The sequence below is a fragment of the Ptychodera flava genome, unplaced genomic scaffold, assembly GCF_041260155.1.
Source record: "Ptychodera flava strain L36383 unplaced genomic scaffold, AS_Pfla_20210202 Scaffold_39__1_contigs__length_1403739_pilon, whole genome shotgun sequence".
NCBI lineage: Eukaryota > Metazoa > Hemichordata > Enteropneusta > Ptychoderidae > Ptychodera > Ptychodera flava.
The window spans coordinates 27910-53853 of NW_027248361.1; the positions used below are offsets into that span (position 1 = coordinate 27910).

At 38.1% G+C, this 25944-nt stretch overlaps 1 protein-coding gene across 1 annotated transcript in view; it reads left to right on the forward strand.

Moving 5' to 3' along the window:
* LOC139127884 (sushi, von Willebrand factor type A, EGF and pentraxin domain-containing protein 1-like) overlaps nucleotides 1-25944 on the forward strand; it is a 45024-nt gene extending 19080 nt beyond the window's left edge. The window contains exons 24-66 of the mRNA XM_070693740.1: nucleotides 41-214; nucleotides 458-631; nucleotides 873-1046; nucleotides 1290-1463; nucleotides 2534-2707; nucleotides 3365-3538; nucleotides 3781-3954; nucleotides 4196-4369; nucleotides 4614-4787; nucleotides 5446-5619; nucleotides 6274-6447; nucleotides 6689-6862; nucleotides 7107-7280; nucleotides 7522-7695; nucleotides 7939-8112; nucleotides 8352-8525; nucleotides 8770-8943; nucleotides 9183-9356; nucleotides 9601-9774; nucleotides 10846-11019; nucleotides 11677-11850; nucleotides 12095-12268; nucleotides 12510-12683; nucleotides 13343-13516; nucleotides 13760-13933; nucleotides 14176-14349; nucleotides 14594-14767; nucleotides 15010-15183; nucleotides 15428-15601; nucleotides 15844-16017; nucleotides 17092-17265; nucleotides 17922-18095; nucleotides 18338-18511; nucleotides 19169-19342; nucleotides 19586-19759; nucleotides 20002-20175; nucleotides 20420-20593; nucleotides 20836-21009; nucleotides 21254-21427; nucleotides 22084-22257; nucleotides 22914-23087; nucleotides 24989-25162; nucleotides 25817-25944. Coding sequence (XP_070549841.1) covers nucleotides 41-214; nucleotides 458-631; nucleotides 873-1046; nucleotides 1290-1463; nucleotides 2534-2707; nucleotides 3365-3538; nucleotides 3781-3954; nucleotides 4196-4369; nucleotides 4614-4787; nucleotides 5446-5619; nucleotides 6274-6447; nucleotides 6689-6862; nucleotides 7107-7280; nucleotides 7522-7695; nucleotides 7939-8112; nucleotides 8352-8525; nucleotides 8770-8943; nucleotides 9183-9356; nucleotides 9601-9774; nucleotides 10846-11019; nucleotides 11677-11850; nucleotides 12095-12268; nucleotides 12510-12683; nucleotides 13343-13516; nucleotides 13760-13933; nucleotides 14176-14349; nucleotides 14594-14767; nucleotides 15010-15183; nucleotides 15428-15601; nucleotides 15844-16017; nucleotides 17092-17265; nucleotides 17922-18095; nucleotides 18338-18511; nucleotides 19169-19342; nucleotides 19586-19759; nucleotides 20002-20175; nucleotides 20420-20593; nucleotides 20836-21009; nucleotides 21254-21427; nucleotides 22084-22257; nucleotides 22914-23087; nucleotides 24989-25162; nucleotides 25817-25944 — 7436 coding nt within the window. The remainder of the gene's footprint in view (nucleotides 1-40; nucleotides 215-457; nucleotides 632-872; nucleotides 1047-1289; nucleotides 1464-2533; nucleotides 2708-3364; nucleotides 3539-3780; nucleotides 3955-4195; nucleotides 4370-4613; nucleotides 4788-5445; nucleotides 5620-6273; nucleotides 6448-6688; nucleotides 6863-7106; nucleotides 7281-7521; nucleotides 7696-7938; nucleotides 8113-8351; nucleotides 8526-8769; nucleotides 8944-9182; nucleotides 9357-9600; nucleotides 9775-10845; nucleotides 11020-11676; nucleotides 11851-12094; nucleotides 12269-12509; nucleotides 12684-13342; nucleotides 13517-13759; nucleotides 13934-14175; nucleotides 14350-14593; nucleotides 14768-15009; nucleotides 15184-15427; nucleotides 15602-15843; nucleotides 16018-17091; nucleotides 17266-17921; nucleotides 18096-18337; nucleotides 18512-19168; nucleotides 19343-19585; nucleotides 19760-20001; nucleotides 20176-20419; nucleotides 20594-20835; nucleotides 21010-21253; nucleotides 21428-22083; nucleotides 22258-22913; nucleotides 23088-24988; nucleotides 25163-25816) is intronic.

Genomic DNA, 25944 nt, shown 5'->3' on the forward strand with positions numbered 1-25944 from the left:
TTTTTGAGAAACTCACCAATATGTATCCTCGATACCACAGCTGACGACTGCACTGATCCTGGTGCGGCACCAACAAACGGTCAGAAAAATGGTGATGACTACTCACATGGACAAACAGTGACATATACTTGTGATACTGGTTACACATTAAGTGGTGATGCAACCCTGACATGCGACTTAGGAAATTGGGATTATGCTGTGCCAACTTGTTTACGTAAGAGAAATTCTTAAAGACAATTTATCATCTCACATACCCTATTACTTTCATCAGAGTACATATGCGGACATGAATCTGAAGACGTGTCTTTAAAGTCCAGGAAAACCACACAAATGTCAATTTGCGAATCTCATGATACACATTTTTCATTCTTAATTCGCTTTTATATTAGTGTGATATTCCGTTATAATAATTTAGCTTTTCTGAGAAACTCACCAATATGTACACTCGATAACACAGCTGACGACTGCACTGATCCTGGTGCGGCACCAACAAACGGTCAGAAAAGCGGTGATGACTACTCACATGGACAAACAGTGACATATACTTGTGATACTGGTTACACATTAAGTGGTGATGCAACCCTGACATGCGAATTAGGAGTTTGGGATAATGCTGTGCCAACCTGCTTACGTAAGAGAACCTCTCATAGACAATTTATCATCTCGTGTACCCTATTGCTTTCATCGGAATACAATGCGGATATGAATCCAAACGTATGTTCTTTAAAGTCCAGGAAAACCACACAAATGTCAATTTGCTAATCTTATGATAGAAATTTCATTCTTAACTCAGTTTTAAATTAGTGTGATATTCCGTTATAATAATTTAACTTTTTTGAGAAACTCACCAATATGTATCCTCGATACCACAGCTGACGACTGCACTGATCCTGGTGCGGCACCAACAAACGGTCAGAAAAATGGTGATGACTACTCACATGGACAAACAGTGACATATACTTGTGATACTGGTTACACATTAAGTGGTGATGCAACCCTGACATGCGACTTAGGAAATTGGGATTATGCTGTGCCAACTTGTTTACGTAAGAGAAATTCTTAAAGACAATTTATCATCTCACATACCCTATTACTTTCATCAGAGTACATATGCGGACATGAATCTGAAGACGTGTTCTTTAAAGTCCAGGAAACCACACAAATGTCAATTTGCGAATCTCATGATACACATTTTTCATTCTTAATTCGCTTTTATATTAGTGTGATATTCCGTTATAATAATTTAGCTTTTCTGAGAAACTCACCAATATGTACACTCGATAACACAGCTGACGACTGCACTGATCCTGGTGCGGCACCAACAAACGGTCAGAAAAGCGGTGATGACTACTCACATGGACAAACAGTGACATATACTTGTGATACTGGTTACACATTAAGTGGTGATGCAACCCTGACATGCGAATTAGGAGTTTGGGATAATGCTGTGCCAACCTGCTTACGTAAGAGAACCTCTCATAGACAATTTATCATCTCGTGTACCCTATTGCTTTCATCGGAATACAAATGCGGATATGAATCCAACGTATGTTCTTTAAAGTCCAGGAAAACCACACAAATGTCAATTTGCTAATCTTATGATAGAAACTTCATTCTTAACTCCGTTTTAAATTAGTGTGATATTCCGTTATAATAATTTAACTTTTTTGAGAAACTCACCAATATGTATCCTCGATACCACAGCTGACGACTGCACTGATCCTGGTGCGGCACCAACAAACGGTCAGAAAAATGGTGATGACTACTCACATGGACAAACAGTGACATATACTTGTGATACTGGTTACACATTAAGTGGTGATGCAACCCTGACATGCGACTTAGGAAATTGGGATTATGCTGTCCAACTTGTTTACGTAAGAGAAATTCTTAAAGACATTTATCATCTCACATACCCTATTACTTTCATCAGAGTACATATGCGGACATGAATCTGAAGACGTGTTCTTTAAAGTCCAGAAAACCACACAAATGTCAATTTGCGAATCTCATGATACACATTTTTCATTCTTAATTCGCTTTTATATTAGTGTGATATTCCGTTATAATAATTTAGCTTTTCTGAGAAACTCACCATATGTACACTCGATAACACAGCTGACGACTGCACTGATCCTGGTGCGGCACCAACAAACGGTCAGAAAAGCGGTGATGACTACTCACATGGACAAACAGTGACATATACTTGTGATACTGGTTACACATTAAGTGGTGATGGAACCCTGACATGCGACTTAGGAGTTTGGGATAATACTGTGCCACTTGCTTACGTAAGAGAACCTCTCATAGACAATTTATCATCTCGTGTACCCTATTGCTTTCATCGGAATACAAATGCGGATATGAATCCAAACGTATGTTCTTTAAAGTCCAGGAAAACCACACAAATGTCAATTTGCTAATCTTATGATAGAAATTTCATTCTTAACTCCGTTTTAAATTAGTGTGATATTCCGTTATAATAATTTAACTTTTTTGAGAAACTCACCAATATGTATCCTCGATACCACAGCTGACGACTGCACTGATCCTGGTGCGGCACCAACAAACGGTCAGAAAAATGGTGATGACTACTCACATGGACAAACAGTGACATATACTTGTGATACTGGTTACACATTAAGTGGTGATGCAACCCTGACATGCGACTTAGGAAATTGGGATTATGCTGTGCCAACTTGTTTACGTAAGAGAAATTCTTAAAGACAATTTATCATCTCACATACCCTATTACTTTCATCAGAGTACATATGCGGACATGAATCTGAAGACGTGTTCTTTAAAGTCCAGGAAAACCACACAAATGTCAATTTGCGAATCTCATGATACACATTTTTCATTCTTAATTCGCTTTTATATAAGTGTGATATTCCGTTATAATAATTTAGCTTTTCTGAGAAACTCACCAATATGTACACTCGATAACACAGCTGACGACTGCACTGATCCTGGTGCGGCACAACAAACGGTCAGAAAAGCGGTGATGACTACTCACATGGACACAGTGACATATACTTGTGATACTGGTTACACATTAAGTGGTGATGCAACCCTGACATGCGAATTAGGAGTTTGGGATAATGCTGTGCCAACCTGCTTACGTAAGAGAACCTCTCATAGACAATTTATCATCTCGTGTACCCTATTGCTTTCATCGGAATACAAATGCGGATATGAATCCAAACGTATGTTCTTTAAAGTCCAGGAAAACCACACAAATGTCAATTTGCTAATCTTATGATAGAAATTTCATTCTTAACTCCGTTTTAAATTAGTGTGATATTCCGTTATAATAATTTAACTTTTTTGAGAAACTCACCAATATGTATCCTCGATACCACAGCTGACGACTGCACTGATCCTGGTGCGGCACCAACAAACGGTCAGAAAAATGGTGATGACTACTCACATGGACAAACAGTGACATATACTTGTGATACTGGTTACACATTAAGTGGTGATGCAACCCTGACATGCGACTTAGGAAATTGGGATTATGCTGTGCCAACTTGTTTACGTAAGAGAAATTCTTAAAGACAATTTATCATCTCACATACCCTATTACTTTCATCAGAGTACATATGCGGACATGAATCTGAAGACGTGTTCTTTAAAGTCCAGGAAAACCACACAAATGTCAATTTGCGAATCTCATGATACACATTTTTCATTCTTAATTCGCTTTTATTAGTGTGATATTCCGTTATAATAATTTAGCTTTTCTGAGAAACTCACCAATATGTACACTCGATAACACAGCTGACGACTGCACTGATCCTGGTGCGGCACCAACAAACGGTCAGAAAAGCGGTGATGACTACTCACATGGACAAACAGTGACATATACTTGTGATACTGGTTACACATTAAGTGGTGATGCAACCCTGACATGCGAATTAGGAGTTTGGGATAATGCTGTGCCAACCTGCTTACGTAAGAGAACCTCTCATAGACAATTTATCATCTCGTGTACCCTATTCTTTCATCGGAATACAAGTGCGGATATGAATCCAAACGTATGTTCTTTAAAGTCCAGGAAAACCACACAAATGTCAATTTGCTAATCTTATGATAGAAATTTCATTCTTAACTCCGTTTTAAATTAGTGTGATATTCCGTTATAATAATTTAACTTTTTTGAGAAACTCACCAATATGTATCCTCGATACCACAGCTGACGACTGCACTGATCCTGGTGCGGCACCAACAAACGGTCAGAAAAATGGTGATGACTACTCACATGGACAAACAGTGACATATACTTGTGATACTGGTTACACATTAAGTGGTGATGCAACCCTGACATGCGACTTAGGAAATTGGGATTATGCTGTGCCAACTTGTTTACGTAAGAGAAATTCTTAAAGACAATTTATCATCTCACATACCCTATTACTTTCATCAGAGTACATATGCGGACATGAATCTGAAGACGTGTTCTTTAAAGTCCAGGAAAACCACACAAATGTCAATTTGCGAATCTCATGATACACATTTTTCATTCTTAATTCGCTTTTATATTAGTGTGATATTCCGTTATAATAATTTAGCTTTTCTGAGAAACTCACCAATATGTACACTCGATAACACAGCTGACGACTGCACTGATCCTGGTGCGGCACCAACAAACGGTCAGAAAAGCGGTGATGACTACTCACATGGACAAACAGTGACATATACTTGTGATACTGGTTACACATTAAGTGGTGATGGAACCCTGACATGCGACTTAGGAGTTTGGGATAATACTGTGCCAACTTGCTTACGTAAGAGAACCTCTTATAGACAATTTATCATCTCGTGTACCCTATTGCTTTCATCGAATACAAATGCGGATATGAATCCAAACGTATGTTCTTTAAAGTCCAGGAAAACCACACAAATGTTAATTTGCTAATCTTATGATAGAAATTTCATTCTTAACTCCGTTTTAAATTAGTGTGATATTCCGTTATAATAATTTAACTTTTTTGAGAAACTCACCAATATGTATCCTCGATACCACAGCTGACGACTGCACTGATCCTGGTGCGGCACAACAAACGGTCAGAAAAATGGTGATGACTACTCACATGGACAAACAGTGACATATACTTGTGATACTGGTTACACATTAAGTGGTGATGCAACCCTGACATGCGACTTAGGAAATTGGGATTATGCTGTGCCAACTTGTTTACGTAAGAGAAATTCTTAAAGACAATTTATCATCTCACATACCCTATTACTTTCATCAGAGTACATATGCGGACATGAATCTGAAGACGTGTTCTTTAAAGTCCAGGAAAACCACACAAATGTCAATTTGCGAATCTCATGATACACATTTTTCATTCTTAATTCGCTTTTATATTAGTGTGATATTCCGTTATAATAATTTAGCTTTTCTGAGAAACTCACCAATATGTACACTCGATAACACAGCTGACGACTGCACTGATCCTGGTGCGGCACCAACAAACGGTCAGAAAAGCGGTGATGACTACTCACATGGACAAACAGTGACATATACTTGTGATACTGGTTACACATTAAGTGGTGATGGAACCCTGACATGCGAATTAGGAGTTTGGGATAATGCTGTGCCAACCTGCTTACGTAAGAGAACCTCTCATAGACAATTTATCATCTCGTGTACCCTATTGCTTTCATCGGAATACAAATGCGGATATGAATCCAAACGTATGTTCTTTAAAGTCCAGGAAACCACACAAATGTCAATTTGCTAATCTTATGATAGAAATTTCATTCTTAACTCCGTTTTAAATTAGTGTGATATTCCGTTATAATAATTTAACTTTTTTGAGAAACTCACCAATATGTATCCTCGATACACAGCTGACGACTGCACTGATCCTGGTGCGGCACCAACAAACGGTCAGAAAAATGGTGATGACTACTCACATGGACAAACAGTGACATATACTTGTGATACTGGTTACACATTAATGGTGATGCAACCCTGACATGCGACTTAGGAAATTGGGATTATGCTGTGCCAACTTGTTTACGTAAGAGAAATTCTTAAAGACAATTTATCATCTCACATACCCTATTACTTTCATCAGAGTACATATGCGGACATGAATCTGAAGACGTGTTCTTTAAAGTCCAGGAAAACCACAAATGTCATTTGCGAATCTCATGATACACATTTTTCATTCTTAATTCGCTTTTATATTAGTGTGATATTCCGTTATAATAATTTAGCTTTTCTGAGAAACTCACCAATATGTACACTCGATAACACAGCTGACGACTGCACTGATCCTGGTGCGGCACCAACAAACGGTCAGAAAAGCGGTGATGACTACTCACATGGACAAACAGTGACATATACTTGTGATACTGGTTACACATTAAGTGGTGATGCAACCCTGACATGCGACTTAGGAGTTTGGGATAATGCTGTGCCAACTTGCTTACGTAAGAGAACCTCTTATAGACAATTTATCATCTCGTGTACCCTATTGCTTTCATCGGAATACAAATGCGGATATGAATCCAAACGTATGTTCTTTAAAGTCCAGGAAAACCACACAAATGTCAATTTGCTAATCTTATGATAGAAATTTCATTCTTAACTCCGTTTTAAATTAGTGTGATATTCCGTTATAATAATTTAACTTTTTTGAGAAACTCACCAATATGTATCCTCGATACACAGCTGACGACTGCACTGATCCTGGTGCGGCACCAACAAACGGTCAGAAAAATGGTGATGACTACTCACATGGACAAACAGTGACATATACTTGTGATACTGGTTACACATTAAGTGGTGATGCAACCCTGACATGCGACTTAGGAAATTGGGATTATGCTGTGCCAACTTGTTTACGTAAGAGAAATTCTTAAAGACAATTTATCATCTCACATACCCTATTACTTTCATCAGAGTACATATGCGGACATGAATCTGAAGACGTGTTCTTTAAAGTCCAGGAAAACCACACAAATGTCAATTTGCGAATCTCATGATACACATTTTTCATTCTTAATTCGCTTTTATATTAGTGTGATATTCCGTTATAATAATTTAGCTTTTCTGAGAAACTCACCAATATGTACACTCGATAACACAGCTGACGACTGCACTGATCCTGGTGCGGCACCAACAAACGGTCAGAAAAGCGGTGATGACTACTCACATGGACAAACAGTGACATATACTTGTGATACTGGTTACACATTAAGTGGTGATGCAACCCTGACATGCGAATTAGGAGTTTGGGATAATGCTGTGCCAACCTGCTTACGTAAGAGAACCTCTCATAGACAATTTATCATCTCGTGTACCCTATTGTTTCATCGGAATACAAATGCGGATATGAATCCAAACGTATGTTCTTTAAAGTCCAGGAAAACCACACAAATGTCAATTTGCTAATCTTATGATAGAAACTTCATTCTTAACTCCGTTTTAAATTAGTGTGATATTCCGTTATAATAATTTAACTTTTTTGAGAAACTCACCAATATGTATCCTCGATACCACAGCTGACGACTGCACTGATCCTGGTGCGGCACCAACAAACGGTCAGAAAAATGGTGATGACTACTCACATGGACAAACAGTGACATATACTTGTGATACTGGTTACACATTAAGTGGTGATGCAACCCTGACATGCGACTTAGGAAATTGGGATTATGCTGTGCCAACTTGTTTACGTAAGAGAAATTCTTAAAGACAATTTATCATCTCACATACCCTATTACTTTCATCAGAGTACATATGCGGACATGAATCTGAAGACGTGTTCTTTAAAGTCCAGGAAAACCACACAAATGTCAATTTGCGAATCTCATGATACACATTTTTCATTCTTAATTCGCTTTATATTAGTGTGATATTCCGTTATAATAATTTAGCTTTTCTGAGAAACTCACCAATATGTACACTCGATAACACAGCTGACGACTGCACTGATCCTGGTGCGGCACCAACAAACGGTCAGAAAAGCGGTGATGACTACTCACATGGACAAACAGTGACATATACTTGTGATACTGGTTACACATTAAGTGGTGATGCAACCCTGACATGCGAATTAGGAGTTTGGGATAATGCTGTGCCAACCTGCTTACGTAAGAGAACCTCTCATAGACAATTTATCATCTCGTGTACCCTATTGCTTTCATCGGAATACAATGCGGATATGAATCCAAACGTATGTTCTTTAAAGTCCAGGAAACCACACAAATGTCAATTTGCTAATCTTATGATAGAAATTTCATTCTTAACTCCGTTTTAAATTAGTGTGATATTCCGTTATAATAATTTAACTTTTTGAGAAACTCACCAATATGTATCCTCGATACCACAGCTGACGACTGCACTGATCCTGGTGCGGCACCAACAAACGGTCAGAAAAGCGGTGATGACTACTCACATGGACAAACAGTGACATATACTTGTGATACTGGTTACACATTAAGTGGTGATGCAACCCTGACATGCGACTTAGGAAATTGGGATTATGCTGTGCCAACTTGTTTACGTAAGAGAAATTCTTAAAGACAATTTATCATCTCACATACCCTATTACTTTCATCAGAGTACATATGCGGACATGAATCTGAAGACGTGTTCTTTAAAGTCCAGGAAAACCACACAAATGTCAATTTGCGAATCTCATGATACACATTTTTCATTCTTAATTCGCTTTTATATTAGTGTGATATTCCGTTATAAATATTTAGCTTTTCTGAGAAACTCACCAATATGTACACTCGATAACACAGCTGACGACTGCACTGATCCTGGTGCGGCACCAACAAACGGTCAGAAAAGCGGTGATGACTACTCACATGGACAAACAGTGACATATACTTGTGATACTGGTTACACATTAAGTGGTGATGCAACCCTGACATGCGAATTAGGAGTTTGGGATAATGCTGTGCCAACCTGCTTACGTAAGAGAACCTCTCATAGACAATTTATCATCTCGTGTACCCTATTGCTTTCATCGGAATACAAATGCGGATATGAATCCAAGTATGTTCTTTAAGTCCAGGAAAACCACACAAATGTCAATTTGCTAATCTTATGATAGAAACTTCATTCTTAACTCCGTTTTAAATTAGTGTGATATTCCGTTATAATAATTTAACTTTTTTGAGAAACTCACCAATATGTATCCTCGATACCACAGCTGACGACTGCACTGATCCTGGTGCGGCACCAACAAACGGTCAGAAAAATGGTGATGACTACTCACATGGACAAACAGTGACATATACTTGTGATACTGGTTACACATTAAGTGGTGATGCAACCCTGACATGCGACTTAGGAAATTGGGATTATGCTGTGCCAACTTGTTTACGTAAGAGAAATTCTTAAAGACAATTTATCATCTCACATACCCTATTACTTTCATCAGAGTACATATGCGGACATGAATCTGAAGACGTGTTCTTTAAAGTCCAGGAAAACCACACAAATGTCAATTTGCGAATCTCATGATACACATTTTTCATTCTTAATTCGCTTTTATATTAGTGTGATATTCCGTTATAATAATTTAGCTTTTCTGAGAAACTCACCAATATGTACACTCGATAACACAGCTGACGACTGCACTGATCCTGGTGCGGCACCAACAAACGGTCAGAAAAGCGGTGATGACTACTCACATGGACAAACAGTGACATATACTTGTGATACTGGTTACACATTAAGTGGTGATGGAACCCTGACATGCGACTTAGGAGTTTGGGATAATACTGTGCCAACTTGCTTACGTAAGAGAACCTCTTATAGACAATTTATCATCTCGTGTACCCTATTGCTTTCATCGGAATACAAATGCGGATATGAATCCAAACGTATGTTCTTTAAAGTCCAGGAAAACCACACAAATGTTAATTTGCTAATCTTATGATAGAAATTTCATTCTTAACTCCGTTTTAAATTAGTGTGATATTCCGTTATAATAATTTAACTTTTTTGAGAAACTCACCAATATGTATCCTCGATACCACAGCTGACGACTGCACTGATCCTGGTGCGGCACCAACAAACGGTCAGAAAAATGGTGATGACTACTCACATGGACAACAGTGACATATACTTGTGATACTGGTTACACATTAAGTGGTGATGCAACCCTGACATGCGACTTAGGAATTGGGATTATGCTGTGCCAACTTGTTTACGTAAGAGAAATTCTTAAAGACAATTTATCATCTCACATACCCTATTACTTTCATCAGAGTACATATGCGGACATGAATCTGAAGACGTGTTCTTTAAAGTCCAGAAAACCACACAAATGTCAATTTGCGAATCTCATGATACACATTTTTCATTCTTAATTCGCTTTTATATTAGTGTGATATTCCGTTATAATAATTTAGCTTTTCTGAGAAACTCACCAATATGTACACTCGATAACACAGCTGACGACTGCACTGATCCTGGTGCGGCACCAACAAACGGTCAGAAAAGCGGTGATGACTACTCACATGGACAAAAGTGACATATACTTGTGATACTGGTTACACATTAAGTGGTGATGCAACCCTGACATGCGAATTAGGAGTTTGGATAATGCTGTGCCAACCTGCTTACGTAAGAGAACCTCTCATAGACAATTTATCATCTCGTGTACCCTATTACTTTCATCGGAATACAAATGCGGATATGAATCCAAACGTATGTTCTTTAAAGTCCAGGAAAAACACACAAATGTCAATTTGCTAATCTTATGATAGAAATTTCATTCTTAACTCCGTTTTAAATTAGTGTGATATTCCGTTATAATAATTTAACTTTTTTGAGAAACTCACCAATATGTATCCTCGATACCACAGCTGACGACTGCACTGATCCTGGTGCGGCACCAACAAACGGTCAGAAAAATGGTGATGACTACTCACATGGACAAACAGTGACATATACTTGTGATACTGGTTACACATTAAGTGGTGATGCAACCCTGACATGCGACTTAGGAAATTGGGATTATGCTGTGCCAACTTGTTTACGTAAGAGAATTCTTAAAGACAATTTATCATCTCACATACCCTATTACTTTCATCAGAGTACATATGCGGACATGAATCTGAAGACGTGTTCTTTAAAGTCCAGGAAAACCACACAAATGTCAATTTGCGAATCTCATGATACACATTTTTCATTCTTAATTCGCTTTTATATTAGTGTGATATTCCGTTATAATAATTTAGCTTTTCTGAGAAACTCACCAATATGTACACTCGATAACACAGCTGACGACTGCACTGATCCTGGTGCGGCACCAACAAACGGTCAGAAAAGCGGTGATGACTACTCACATGGACAACAGTGACATATACTTGTGATACTGGTTACACATTAAGTGGTGATGCAACCCTGACATGCGAATTAGGAGTTTGGGATAATGCTGTGCCAACCTGCTTACGTAAGAGAACCTCTCATAGACAATTTATCATCTCGTGTACCCTATTACTTTCATCGGAATACAAGTGCGGATATGAATCCAACGTATGTTCTTTAAAGTCCAGGAAAACCACACAAATGTCAATTTGCTAATCTTATGATAGAAATTTCATTCTTAACTCCGTTTTAAATTAGTGTGATATTCCGTTATAATAATTTAACTTTTTTGAGAAACTCACCAATATGTATCCTCGATACCACAGCTGACGACTGCACTGATCCTGGTGCGGCACCAACAAACGGTCAGAAAAATGGTGATGACTACTCACATGGACAAACAGTGACATATACTTGTGATACTGGTTACACATTAAGTGGTGATGCAACCCTGACATGCGACTTAGGAAATTGGGATTATGCTGTGCCAACTTGTTTACGTAAGAGAAATTCTTAAAGACAATTTATCATCTCACATACCCTATTACTTTCATCAGAGTACATATGCGGACATGAATCTGAAGACGTGTTCTTTAAAGTCCAGGAAAACCACACAAATGTCAATTTGCGAATCTCATGATACACATTTTTCATTCTTAATTCGCTTTTATATTAGTGTGATATTCCGTTATAATAATTTAGCTTTTCTGAGAAACTCACCAATATGTACACTCGATAACACAGCTGACGACTGCACTGATCCTGGTGCGGCACCAACAAACGGTCAGAAAAGCGGTGATGACTACTCACATGGACAAACAGTGACATATACTTGTGATACTGGTTACACATTAAGTGGTGATGGAACCCTGACATGCGAATTAGGAGTTTGGGATAATGCTGTGCCAACCTGCTTACGTAAGAGAACCTCTCATAGACATTTATCATCTCGTGTACCCTATTGCTTTCATCGGAATACAAATGCGGATATGAATCCAAACGTATGTTCTTTAAAGTCCAGGAAAACCACACAAATGTCAATTTGCTAATCTTATGATAGAAACTTCATTCTTAACTCCGTTTTAAATTAGTGTGATATTCCGTTATAATAATTTAACTTTTTTGAGAAACTCACCAATATGTATCCTCGATACCACAGCTGACGACTGCACTGATCCTGGTGCGGCACCAACAAACGGTCAGAAAAATGGTGATGACTACTCACATGGACAAACAGTGACATATACTTGTGATACTGGTTACACATTAAGTGGTGATGCAACCCTGACATGCGACTTAGGAAATTGGGATTATGCTGTGCCAACTTGTTTACGTAAGAGAAATTCTTAAAGACAATTTATCATCTCACATACCCTATTACTTTCATCAGAGTACATATGCGGACATGAATCTGAAGACGTGTTCTTTAAAGTCCAGGAAAACCACACAAATGTCAATTTGCGAATCTCATGATACACATTTTTCATTCTTAATTCGCTTTTATATTAGTGTGATATTCCGTTATAATAATTTAGCTTTTCTGAGAAACTCACCAATATGTACACTCGATAACACAGCTGACGACTGCACTGATCCTGGTGCGGCACCAACAAACGGTCAGAAAGCGGTGATGACTACTCACATGGACAAACAGTGACATATACTTGTGATACTGGTTACACATTAAGTGGTGATGGAACCCTGACATGCGAATTAGGAGTTTGGGATAATGCTGTGCCAACCTTGCTTACGTAAGAGAACCTCTCATAGACAATTATCATCTCGTGTACCCTATTGCTTTCATCGGAATACAAATGCGGATATGAATCCAAACGTATGTTCTTTAAAGTCCAGGAAAACCACACAAATGTCAATTTGCTAATCTTATGATAGAAATTTCATTCTTAACTCCGTTTTAAATTAGTGTGATATTCCGTTATAATAATTTAACTTTTTTGAGAAACTCACCAATATGTATCCTCGATACCACAGCTGACGACTGCACTGATCCTGGTGCGGCACCAACAAACGGTCAGAAAAATGGTGATGACTACTCACATGGACAAACAGTGACATATACTTGTGATACTGGTTACACATTAAGTGGTGATGCAACCCTGACATGCGACTTAGGAAATTGGGATTATGCTGTGCCAACTTGTTTACGTAAGAGAAATTCTTAAAGACAATTTATCATCTCACATACCCTATTACTTTCATCAGAGTACATATGCGGACATGAATCTGAAGACGTGTTCTTTAAAGTCCGGAAAACCACACAAATGTCAATTTGCGAATCTCATGATACACATTTTTCATTCTTAATTCGCTTTTATATTAGTGTGATATTCCGTTATAATAATTTAGCTTTTCTGAGAAACTCACCAATATGTACACTCGATAACACAGCTGACGACTGCACTGATCCTGGTGCGGCACCAACAAACGGTCAGAAAAGCGGTGATGACTACTCACATGGACAAACAGTGACATATACTTGTGATACTGGTTACACATTAAGTGGTGATGGAACCCTGACATGCGAATTAGGAGTTTGGGATAATGCTGTGCCAACCTGCTTACGTAAGAGAACCTCTCATAGACAATTTATCATCTCGTGTACCCTATTGCTTTCATCGGAATACAAATGCGGATATGAATCCAAACGTATGTTCTTTAAAGTCCAGGAAAACCACACAAATGTCAATTTGCTAATCTTATGATAGAAATTTCATTCTTAACTCCGTTTTAAATTAGTGTGATATTCCGTTATAATAATTTAACTTTTTTGAGAAACTCACCAATATGTATCCTCGATACCACAGCTGACGACTGCACTGATCCTGGTGCGGCACCAACAAACGGTCAGAAAAATGGTGATGACTACTCACATGGACAAACAGTGACATATACTTGTGATACTGGTTACACATTAAGTGGTGATGCAACCCTGACATGCGACTTAGGAAATTGGGATTATGCTGTGCCAACTTGTTTACGTAAGAGAAATTCTTAAAGACAATTTATCATCTCACATACCCTATTACTTTCATCAGAGTACATATGCGGACATGAATCTGAAGACGTGTTCTTTAAAGTCCAGGAAAACCACACAAATGTCAATTTGCGAATCTCATGATACACATTTTTCATTCTTAATTCGCTTTTATATTAGTGTGATATTCCGTTATAATAATTTAGCTTTTCTGAGAAACTCACCAATATGTACACTCGATAACACAGCTGACGACTGCACTGATCCTGGTGCGGCACCAACAAACGGTCAGAAAAGCGGTGATGACTACTCACATGGACAAACAGTGACATATACTTGTGATACTGGTTACACATTAAGTGGTGATGGAACCCTGACATGCGAATTAGGAGTTTGGGATAATGCTGTGCCAACTTGCTTACGTAAGAGAACCTCTTATAGACAATTTATCATCTCGTGTACCCTATTGCTTTCATCGGAATACAAATGCGGATATGAATCCAAACGTATGTTCTTTAAAGTCCAGGAAAACCACACAAATGTCAATTTGCTAATCTTATGATAGAAATTTCATTCTTAACTCCGTTTTAAATTAGTGTGATATTCCGTTATAATAATTTAACTTTTTTGAGAAACTCACCAATATGTATCCTCGATACCACAGCTGACGACTGCACTGATCCTGGTGCGGCACCAACAAACGGTCAGAAAAATGGTGATGACTACTCACATGGACAAACAGTGACATATACTTGTGATACTGGTTACACATTAAGTGGTGATGCAACCCTGACATGCGACTTAGGAAATTGGGATTATGCTGTGCCAACTTGTTTACGTAAGAGAAATTCTTAAAGACAATTTATCATCTCACATACCCTATTACTTTCATCAGAGTACATATGCGGACATGAATCTGAAGACGTGTTCTTTAAAGTCCAGGAAAACCACACAAATGTCAATTTGCGAATCTCATGATACACATTTTTCATTCTTAATTCGCTTTTATATTAGTGTGATATTCCGTTATAATAATTTAGCTTTTCTGAGAAACTCACCAATATGTACACTCGATAACACAGCTGACGACTGCACTGATCCTGGTGCGGCACCAACAAACGGTCAGAAAAGCGGTGATGACTACTCACATGGACAAACAGTGACATATACTTGTGATACTGGTTACACATTAAGTGGTGATGGAACCCTGACATGCGAATTAGGAGTTTGGGATAATGCTGTGCCAACTTGCTTACGTAAGAGAACCTCTTATAGACAATTTATCATCTCGTGTACCCTATTGCTTTCATCGGAATACAAATGCGGATATGAATCCAAACGTATGTTCTTTAAAGTCCAGGAAAACCACACAAATGTCAATTTGCTAATCTTATGATAGAAATTTCATTCTTAACTCCGTTTTAAATTAGTGTGATATTCCGTTATAATAATTTAACTTTTTTGAGAAACTCACCAATATGTATCCTCGATACCACAGCTGACGACTGCACTGATCCTGGTGCGGCACCAACAAACGGTCAGAAAAATGGTGATGACTACTCACATGGACAAACAGTGACATATACTTGTGATACTGGTTACACATTAAGTGGTGATGCAACCCTGACATGCGACTTAGGAAATTGGGATTATGCTGTGCCAACTTGTTTACGTAAGAGAAATTCTTAAAGACAATTTATCATCTCACATACCCTATTACTTTCATCAGAGTACATATGCGGACATGAATCTGAAGACGTGTTCTTTAAAGTCCAGGAAAACCACACAAATGTCAATTTGCGAATCTCATGATACACATTTTTCATTCTTAATTCGCTTTTATATTAGTGTGATATTCCGTTATAATAATTTAGCTTTTCTGAGAAACTCACCAATATGTACACTCGATAACACAGCTGACGACTGCACTGATCCTGGTGCGGCACCAACAAACGGTCAGAAAAGCGGTGATGACTACTCACATGGACAAACAGTGACATATACTTGTGATACTGGTTACACATAAGTGGTGATGGAACCCTGACATGCGAATTAGGAGTTTGGGATAATGCTGTGCCAACCTTGCTTACGTAAGAACCTCTCATAGACAATTTATCATCTCGTGTACCCTATTGCTTTCATCGGAATACAAATGCGGATATGAATCCAAACGTATGTTCTTTAAAGTCCAGGAAAACCACACAAATGTCAATTTGCTAATCTTATGATAGAAATTCATTCTTAACTCCGTTTTAAATTAGTGTGATATTCCGTTATAATAATTTAACTTTTTTGAGAAACTCACCAATATGTATCCTCGATACCACAGCTGACGACTGCACTGATCCTGGTGCGGCACCAACAAACGGTCAGAAAAATGGTGATGACTACTCACATGGACAAACAGTGACATATACTTGTGATACTGGTTACACATTAAGTGGTGATGCAACCCTGACATGCGACTTAGGAATTGGGATTATGCTGTGCCAACTTGTTTACGTAAGAGAAATTCTTAAAAGACAATTTATCATCTCACATACCCTATTACTTTCATCAGAGTACATATGCGGACATGAATCTGAAGACGTGTTCTTTAAAGTCCAGGAAAACCACACAAATGTCAATTTGCGAATCTCATGATACACATTTTTCATTCTTAATTCGCTTTTATATTAGTGTGATATTCCGTTATAATAATTTAGCTTTTCTGAGAAACTCACCATATGTACACTCGATAACACAGCTGACGACTGCACTGATCCTGGTGCGGCACCAACAAACGGTCAGAAAAGCGGTGATGACTACTCACATGGACAAACAGTGACATATACTTGTGATACTGGTTACACATTAAGTGGTGATGGAACCCTGACATGCGAATTAGGAGTTTGGGATAATGCTGTGCCAACTTGCTTACGTAAGAGAACCTCTTATAGACAATTTATCATCTCGTGTACCCTATTGCTTTCATCGGAATACAAATGCGGATATGAATCCAAACGTATGTTCTTTAAAGTCCAGGAAAACAACAAATGTTAATTTGCTAATCTTATGATAGAAATTTCATTCTTAACTCCGTTTTAAATTAGTGTGATATTCCGTTATAATAATTTAACTTTTTTGAGAAACTCACCAATATGTATCCTCGATACCACAGCTGACGACTGCACTGATCCTGGTGCGGCACCACAAACGGTCAGAAAAATGGTGATGACTACTCACATGGACAAACAGTGACATATACTTGTGATACTGGTTACACATTAAGTGGTGATGCAACCCTGACATGCGACTTAGGAATTGGGATTATGCTGTGCCAACTTGTTTACGTAAGAGAAATTCTTAAAGACAATTTATCATCTCACATACCCTATTACTTTCATCAGAGTACATATGCGGACATGAATCTGAAGACGTGTTCTTTAAAGTCCAGGAAAACCACACAAATGTCAATTTGCGAATCTCATGATACACATTTTTCATTCTTAATTCGCTTTTATATTAGTGTGATATTCCGTTATAATAATTTAGCTTTTCTGAGAAACTCACCAATATGTACACTCGATAACACAGCTGACGACTGCACTGATCCTGGTGCGGCACCAACAAACGGTCAGAAAAGCGGTGATGACTACTCACATGGACAAACAGTGACATATACTTGTGATACTGGTTACACATTAAGTGGTGATGGAACCCTGACATGCGAATTAGGAGTTTGGGATAATGCTGTGCCAACTTGCTTACGTAAGAGAACCTCTCATAGACAATTTATCATCTCGTGTACCCTATTGCTTTCATCGGAATACAAATGCGGATATGAATCCAAACGTATGTTCTTTAAAGTCCAGGAAAACCACACAAATGTCAATTTGCTAATCTTATGATAGAAATTTCATTCTTAACTCCGTTTTAAATTAGTGTGATATTCCGTTATAATAATTTAACTTTTTTGAGAAACTCACCAATATGTATCCTCGATACCACAGCTGACGACTGCACTGATCCTGGTGCGGCACCAACAAACGGTCAGAAAAATGGTGATGACTACTCACATGGACAAACAGTGACATATACTTGTGATACTGGTTACACATTAAGTGGTGATGCAACCCTGACATGCGACTTAGGAAATTGGGATTATGCTGTGCCAACTTGTTTACGTAAGAGAAATTCTTAAAGACAATTTATCATCTCACATACCCTATTACTTTCATCAGAGTACATATGCGGACATGAATCTGAAGACGTGTTCTTTAAAGTCCAGGAAAACCACACAAATGTCAATTTGCGAATCTCATGATACACATTTTTCATTCTTAATTCGCTTTTATATTAGTGTGATATTCCGTTATAATAATTTAGCTTTTCTGAGAAACTCACCAATATGTACACTCGATAACACAGCTGACGACTGCACTGATCCTGGTGCGGCACCAACAAACGGTCAGAAAGCGGTGATGACTACTCACATGGACAAACAGTGACATATACTTGTGATACTGGTTACACATTAAGTGGTGATGGAACCCTGACATGCGAATTAGGAGTTTGGGATAATGCTGTGCCAACCTGCTTACGTAAGAGAACCTCTCATAGACAATTTATCATCTCGTGTACCCTATTGCTTTCATCGGAATACAAATGCGGATATGAATCCAAACGTATGTTCTTTAAAGTCCAGGAAAACCACACAATGTCAATTTGCTAATCTTATGATAGAAATTCATTCTTAACTCCGTTTTAAATTAGTGTGATATTCCGTTATAATAATTTAACTTTTTTGAGAAACTCACCAATATGTATCCTCGATACCACAGCTGACGACTGCACTGATCCTGGTGCGGCACCAACAAACGGTCAGAAAAATGGTGATGACTACTCACATGGACAAACAGTGACATATACTTGTGATACTGGTTACACATTAAGTGGTGATGCAACCCTGACATGCGACTTAGGAAATTGGGATTATGCTGTGCCAACTTGTTTACGTAAGAGAAATTCTTAAAGACAATTTATCATCTCACATACCCTATTACTTTCATCAGAGTACATATGCGGACATGAATCTGAAGACGTGTTCTTTAAAGTCCAGGAAAACCACACAAATGTCAATTTGCGAATCTCATGATACACATTTTTCATTCTTATTCGCTTTTATATTAGTGTGATATTCCGTTATAATAATTTAGCTTTTCTGAGAAACTCACCAATATGTACACTCGATAACACAGCTGACGACTGCACTGATCCTGGTGCGGCACCAACAAACGGTCAGAAAAGCGGTGATGACTACTCACATGGACAAACAGTGACATATACTTGTGATACTGGTTACACATTAAGTGGTGATGCAACCCTGACATGCGAATTAGGAGTTTGGGATAATGCTGTGCCAACTTGCTTACGTAAGAGAACCTCTCATAGACAATTTATCATCTCGTGTACCCTATTGCTTTCATCGGAATACAAATGCGGATATGAATCCAAACGTATGTTCTTTAAAGTCCAGGAAAACCACACAAATGTCAATTTGCTAATCTTATGATAGAAACTTCATTCTTAACTCCGTTTTAAATTAGTGTGATATTCCGTTATAATAATTTAACTTTTTTGAGAAACTCACCAATATGTATCCTCGATACCACAGCTGACGACTGCACTGATCCTGGTGCGGCACCAACAAACGGTCAGAAAAATGGTGATGACTACTCACATGGACAAACAGTGACATATACTTGTGATACTGGTTACACATTAAGTGGTGATGCAACCCTGACATGCGACTTAGGAAATTGGGATTATGCTGTGCCAACTTGTTTACGTAAGAGAAATTCTTAAAGACAATTTATCATCTCACATACCCTATTACTTTCATCAGAGTACATATGCGGACATGAATCTGAAGACGTGTTCTTTAAAGTCCAGGAAAACCACACAAATGTCAATTTGCGAATCTCATGATACACATTTTTCATTCTTAATTCGCTTTTATATTAGTGTGATATTCCGTTATAATAATTTAGCTTTTCTGAGAAACTCACCAATATGTACACTCGATAACACAGCTGACGACTGCACTGATCCTGGTGCGGCACCAACAAACGGTCAGAAAAGCGGTGATGACTACTCACATGGACAAACAGTGACATATACTTGTGATACTGGTTACACATTAAGTGGTGATGCAACCCTGACATGCGAATTAGGAGTTTGGGATAATGCTGTGCCAACTTGCTTACGTAAGAGAACCTCTTATAGACAATTTATCATCTCGTGTACCCTATTGCTTTCATCGGAATACAAATGCGGATATGAATCCAAACGTATGTTCTTTAAAGTCCAGGAAAACCACACAAATGTCAATTTGCTAATCTTATGATAGAAATTTCATTCTTAACTCCGTTTTAAATTAGTGTGATATTCCGTTATAATAATTTAACTTTTTTGAGAAACTCACCAATATGTATCCTCGATACCACAGCTGACGACTGCACTGATCCTGGTGCGGCACCAACAAACGGTCAGAAAAATGGTGATGACTACTCACATGGACAAACAGTGACATATACTTGTGATACTGGTTACACATTAAGTGGTGATGCAACCCTGACATGCGACTTAGGAAATTGGGATTATGCTGTGCCAACTTGTTTACGTAAGAGAAATTCTTAAAGACAATTTATCATCTCACATACCCTATTACTTTCATCAGAGTACATATGCGGACATGAATCTGAAGACGTGTTCTTTAAAGTCCAGGAAAACCACACAAATGTCAATTTGCGAATCTCATGATACACATTTTTCATTCTTAATTCGCTTTTATATTAGTGTGATATTCCGTTATAATAATTTAGCTTTTCTGAGAAACTCACCAATATGTACACTCGATAACACAGCTGACGACTGCACTGATCCTGGTGCGGCACCAACAAACGGTCAGAAAAGCGGTGATGACTACTCACATGGACAAACAGTGACATATACTTGTGATACTGGTTACACATTAAGTGGTGATGGAACCCTGACATGCGAATTAGGAGTTTGGGATAATACTGTGCCAACTTGCTTACGTAAGAGAACCTCTTATAGACAATTTATCATCTCGTGTACCCTATTGCTTTCATCGGAATACAAATGCGGATATGAATCCAAACGTATGTTCTTTAAAGTCCAGGAAAACCACACAAATGTCAATTTGCTAATCTTATGATAGAAATTTCATTCTTAACTCCGTTTTAAATTAGTGTGATATTCCGTTATAATAATTTAACTTTTTTGAGAAACTCACCAATATGTATCCTCGATACCACAGCTGACGACTGCACTGATCCTGGTGCGGCACCAACAAACGGTCAGAAAATGGTGATGACTACTCACATGGACAAACAGTGACATATACTTGTGATACTGGTTACACATTAAGTGGTGATGCAACCCTGACATGCGAATTAGGATTTGGGATATGCTGTGCCAACCTGTTTACGTAAGAGAAATTCTCATAGACAATTTATCATCTCGTGTACCCTATTGCTTTCATCGGAATACAAATGCGGATATGAATCCAAACGTATGTTCTTTAAAGTCCAGGAAAACCACACAAATGTCAATTTGCTAATCTTATGATAGAAATTTTCATTCTTAACTCCGTTTTAAATTAGTGTGATATTCCGTTATAATAATTTAACTTTTTTGAGAAACTCACCAATATGTATCCTCGATACCACAGCTGACGACTGCACTGATCCTGGTGCGGCACCAACAAACGGTCAGAAAAGCGGTGATGACTACTCACATGGACAAACAGTGACATATACTTGTGATACTGGTTACACATTAAGTGGTGATGCAACCCTGACATGCGACTTAGGAAATTGGGATTATGCTGTGCCAACTTGTTTACGTAAGAGAAATTCTTAAAGACAATTTATCATCTCACATACCCTATTACTTTCATCAGAGTACATATGCGGACATGAATCTGAAGACGTGTTCTTTAAAGTCCAGGAAAACCACACAAGTCAATTTGCGAATCTCATGATACACATTTTTCATTCTTAATTCGCTTTTATATTAGTGTGATATTCCGTTATAATAATTTAGCTTTTCTGAGAAACTCACCAATATGTACACTCGATAACACAGCTGACGACTGCACTGATCCTGGTGCGGCACCAACAAACGGTCAGAAAAGCGGTGATGACTACTCACATGGACAAACAGTGACATATACTTGTGATACTGGTTACACATTAAGTGGTGATGGAACCCTGACATGCGACTTAGGAGTTTGGATAATACTGTGCCAACTTGCTTACGTAAGAGAACCTCTTATAGACAATTTATCATCTCGTGTACCCTATTGCTTTCATCGGAATACAAATGCGGATATGAATCCAAACGTATGTTCTTTAAAGTCCAGGAAAACCACACAAATGTCAATTTGCTAATCTTATGATAGAAATTTCATTCTTAACTCCGTTTTAAATTAGTGTGATATTCCGTTATAATAATTTAACTTTTTTGAGAACTCACCAATATGTATCCTCGATACCACAGCTGACGACTGCACTGATCCTGGTGCGGCACCAACAAACGGTCAGAAAAATGGTGATGACTACTCACATGGACAAACAGTGACATATACTTGTGATACTGGTTACACATTAAGTGGTGATGCAACCCTGACATGCGACTTAGGAAATTGGGATTATGCTGTGCCAACTTGTTTACGTAAGAGAAATTCTTAAAGACAATTTATCATCTCACATACCCTATTACTTTCATCAGAGTACATATGCGGACATGAATCTGAAGACGTGTTCTTTAAAGTCCAGGAAAACCACACAAATGTCAATTTGCGAATCTCATGATACACATTTCATTCTTAATTCGCTTTTATATTAGTGTGATATTCCGTTATAATAATTTAGCTTTTCTGAGAAACTCACCAATATGTACACTCGATAACACAGCTGACGACTGCACTGATCCTGGTGCGGCACCAACAAACGGTCAGAAAAGCGGTGATGACTACTCACATGGACAAACAGTGACATATACTTGTGATACTGGTTACACATTAGTGGTGATGCAACCCTGACATGCGAATTAGGAGTTTGGGATAATGCTGTGCCAACCTGCTTACGTAAGAGAACCTCTCATAGACAATTTATCATCTCGTGTACCCTATTGCTTTCATCGGAATACAAATGCGGATATGAATCCAAACGTATGTTCTTTAAAGTCCAGGAAAACCACACAAATGTCAATTTGCTAATCTTATGATAGAAACTTTCATTCTTAACTCCGTTTTAAATTATGTGATATTCCGTTATAATAATTTAACTTTTTTGAGAAACTCACCAATATGTATCCTCGATACCACAGCTGACGACTGCACTGATCCTGGTGCGGCACCAACAAACGGTCAGAAAATGGTGATGACTACTCACATGGACAAACAGTGACATATACTTGTGATACTGGTTACACATTAAGTGGTGATGCAACCCTGACATGCGACTTAGGAAATTGGGATTATGCTGTGCCAACTTGTTTACGTAAGAGAAATTCTTAAAGACAATTTATCATCTCACATACCCTATTACTTTCATCAGAGTACATATGCGGACATGAATCTGAAGACGTGTTCTTTAAAGTCCAGGAAAACCACACAAATGTCAATTTGCGAATCTCATGATACACATTTTTCATTCTTACTTCGTTTTATATTAGTGTGATATTCCGTTATAATAATTTAGCTTTTCTGAGAAACTCACCAATATGTACACTCGATAACACAGCTGACGACTGCACTGATCCTGGTGCGCACCAACAAACGGTCAGAAAAATGGTGATGACTACTCACATGGACAAACAGTGACATATACTTGTGATACTGGTTACACATTAAGTGGTGATGCAACCCTGACATGCGACTTAGGAAATTGGGATTATGCTGTGCCAACTTGTTTACGTAAGAGAAATTCTTAAAGACAATTTATCATCTCACATACCCTATTACTTTCATCAGAGTACATATGCGGACATGAATCTGAAGACGTGTTCTTTAAAGTCCAGGAAACCACACAAATGTCAATTTGCGAATCTCATGATACACATTTTTCATTCTTAATTCGCTTTTATATTAGTGTGATATTCCGTTATAATAATTTAGCTTTTCTGAGAAACTCACCAATATGTACACTCGATAACACAGCTGACGACTGCACTGATCCTGGTGCGGCACCAACAAACGGTCAGAAAAGCGGTGATGACTACTCACATGGACAAACAGTGACATATACTTGTGATACTGGTTACACATTAAGTGGTGATGCAACCCTGACATGCGAATTAGGAGTTTGGGATAATGCTGTGCCAACTTGCTTACGTAGAGAACCTCTCATAGACAATTTATCATCTCGTGTACCCTATTGCTTTCATCGGAATACAATGCGGATATGAATCCAAACGTATGTTTTAAAGTCCAGGAAAACCACACAAATGTCAATTTGCTAATCTTATGATAGAAATTTCATTCTTAACTCCGTTTTAAATTAGTGTGATATTCCGTTATAATAATTTAGCTTTTTTGAGAAACTCACCAATATGTATCCTCGATACCACAGCTGACGACTGCACTGATCCTGGTGCGGCACCAACAAACGGTCAGAAAAATGGTGATGACTACTCACATGGACAAACAGTGACATATACTTGTGATACTGGTTACACATTAAGTGGTGATGCAACCCTGACATGCGACTTAGGAAATTGGGATTATGCTGTGCCAACTTGTTTACGTAAGAGAAATTCTTAAAGACAATTTATCATCTCACATACCCTATTACTTTCATCAGAGTACATATGCGGACATGAATCTGAAGACGTGTTCTTTAAAGTCCGGGAAACCACACAAATGTCAATTTGCGAATCTCATGATACACATTTTTCATTCTTAATTCGCTTTATTAGTGTGATATTCCGTTATAATAATTTAGCTTTTCTGAGAAACTCACCAATATGTACACTCGATAACACAGCTGACGACTGCACTGATCCGGTGCGGCACCAACAAACGGTCAGAAAAGCGGTGATGACTACTCACATGGACAAACAGTGACATATACTTGTGATACTGGTTACACATTAAGTGGTGATTGAACCCTGACATGCGAATTAGGAGTTTGGGATAATACTGTGCCAACTTGCTTACGTAAGAGAACCTCTTATAGACAATTTATCATCTCGTGTACCCTATTGCTTTCATCGGAATACAATGCGGATATGAATCCAAACGTATGTTCTTTAAAGTCCAGGAAAACCACACAAATGTCAATTTGCTAATCTTATGATAGAAATTTCATTCTTAACTCCGTTTTAAATTAGTGTGATATTCCGTTATAATAATTTAACTTTTTTGAGAAACTCACCAATATGTATCCTCGATACCACAGCTGACGACTGCACTGATCCTGGTGCGGCACCAACAAACGGTCAGAAAAATGGTGATGACTACTCACATGGACAAACAGTGACATATACTTGTGATACTGGTTACACATTAAGTGTGATGCAACCCTGA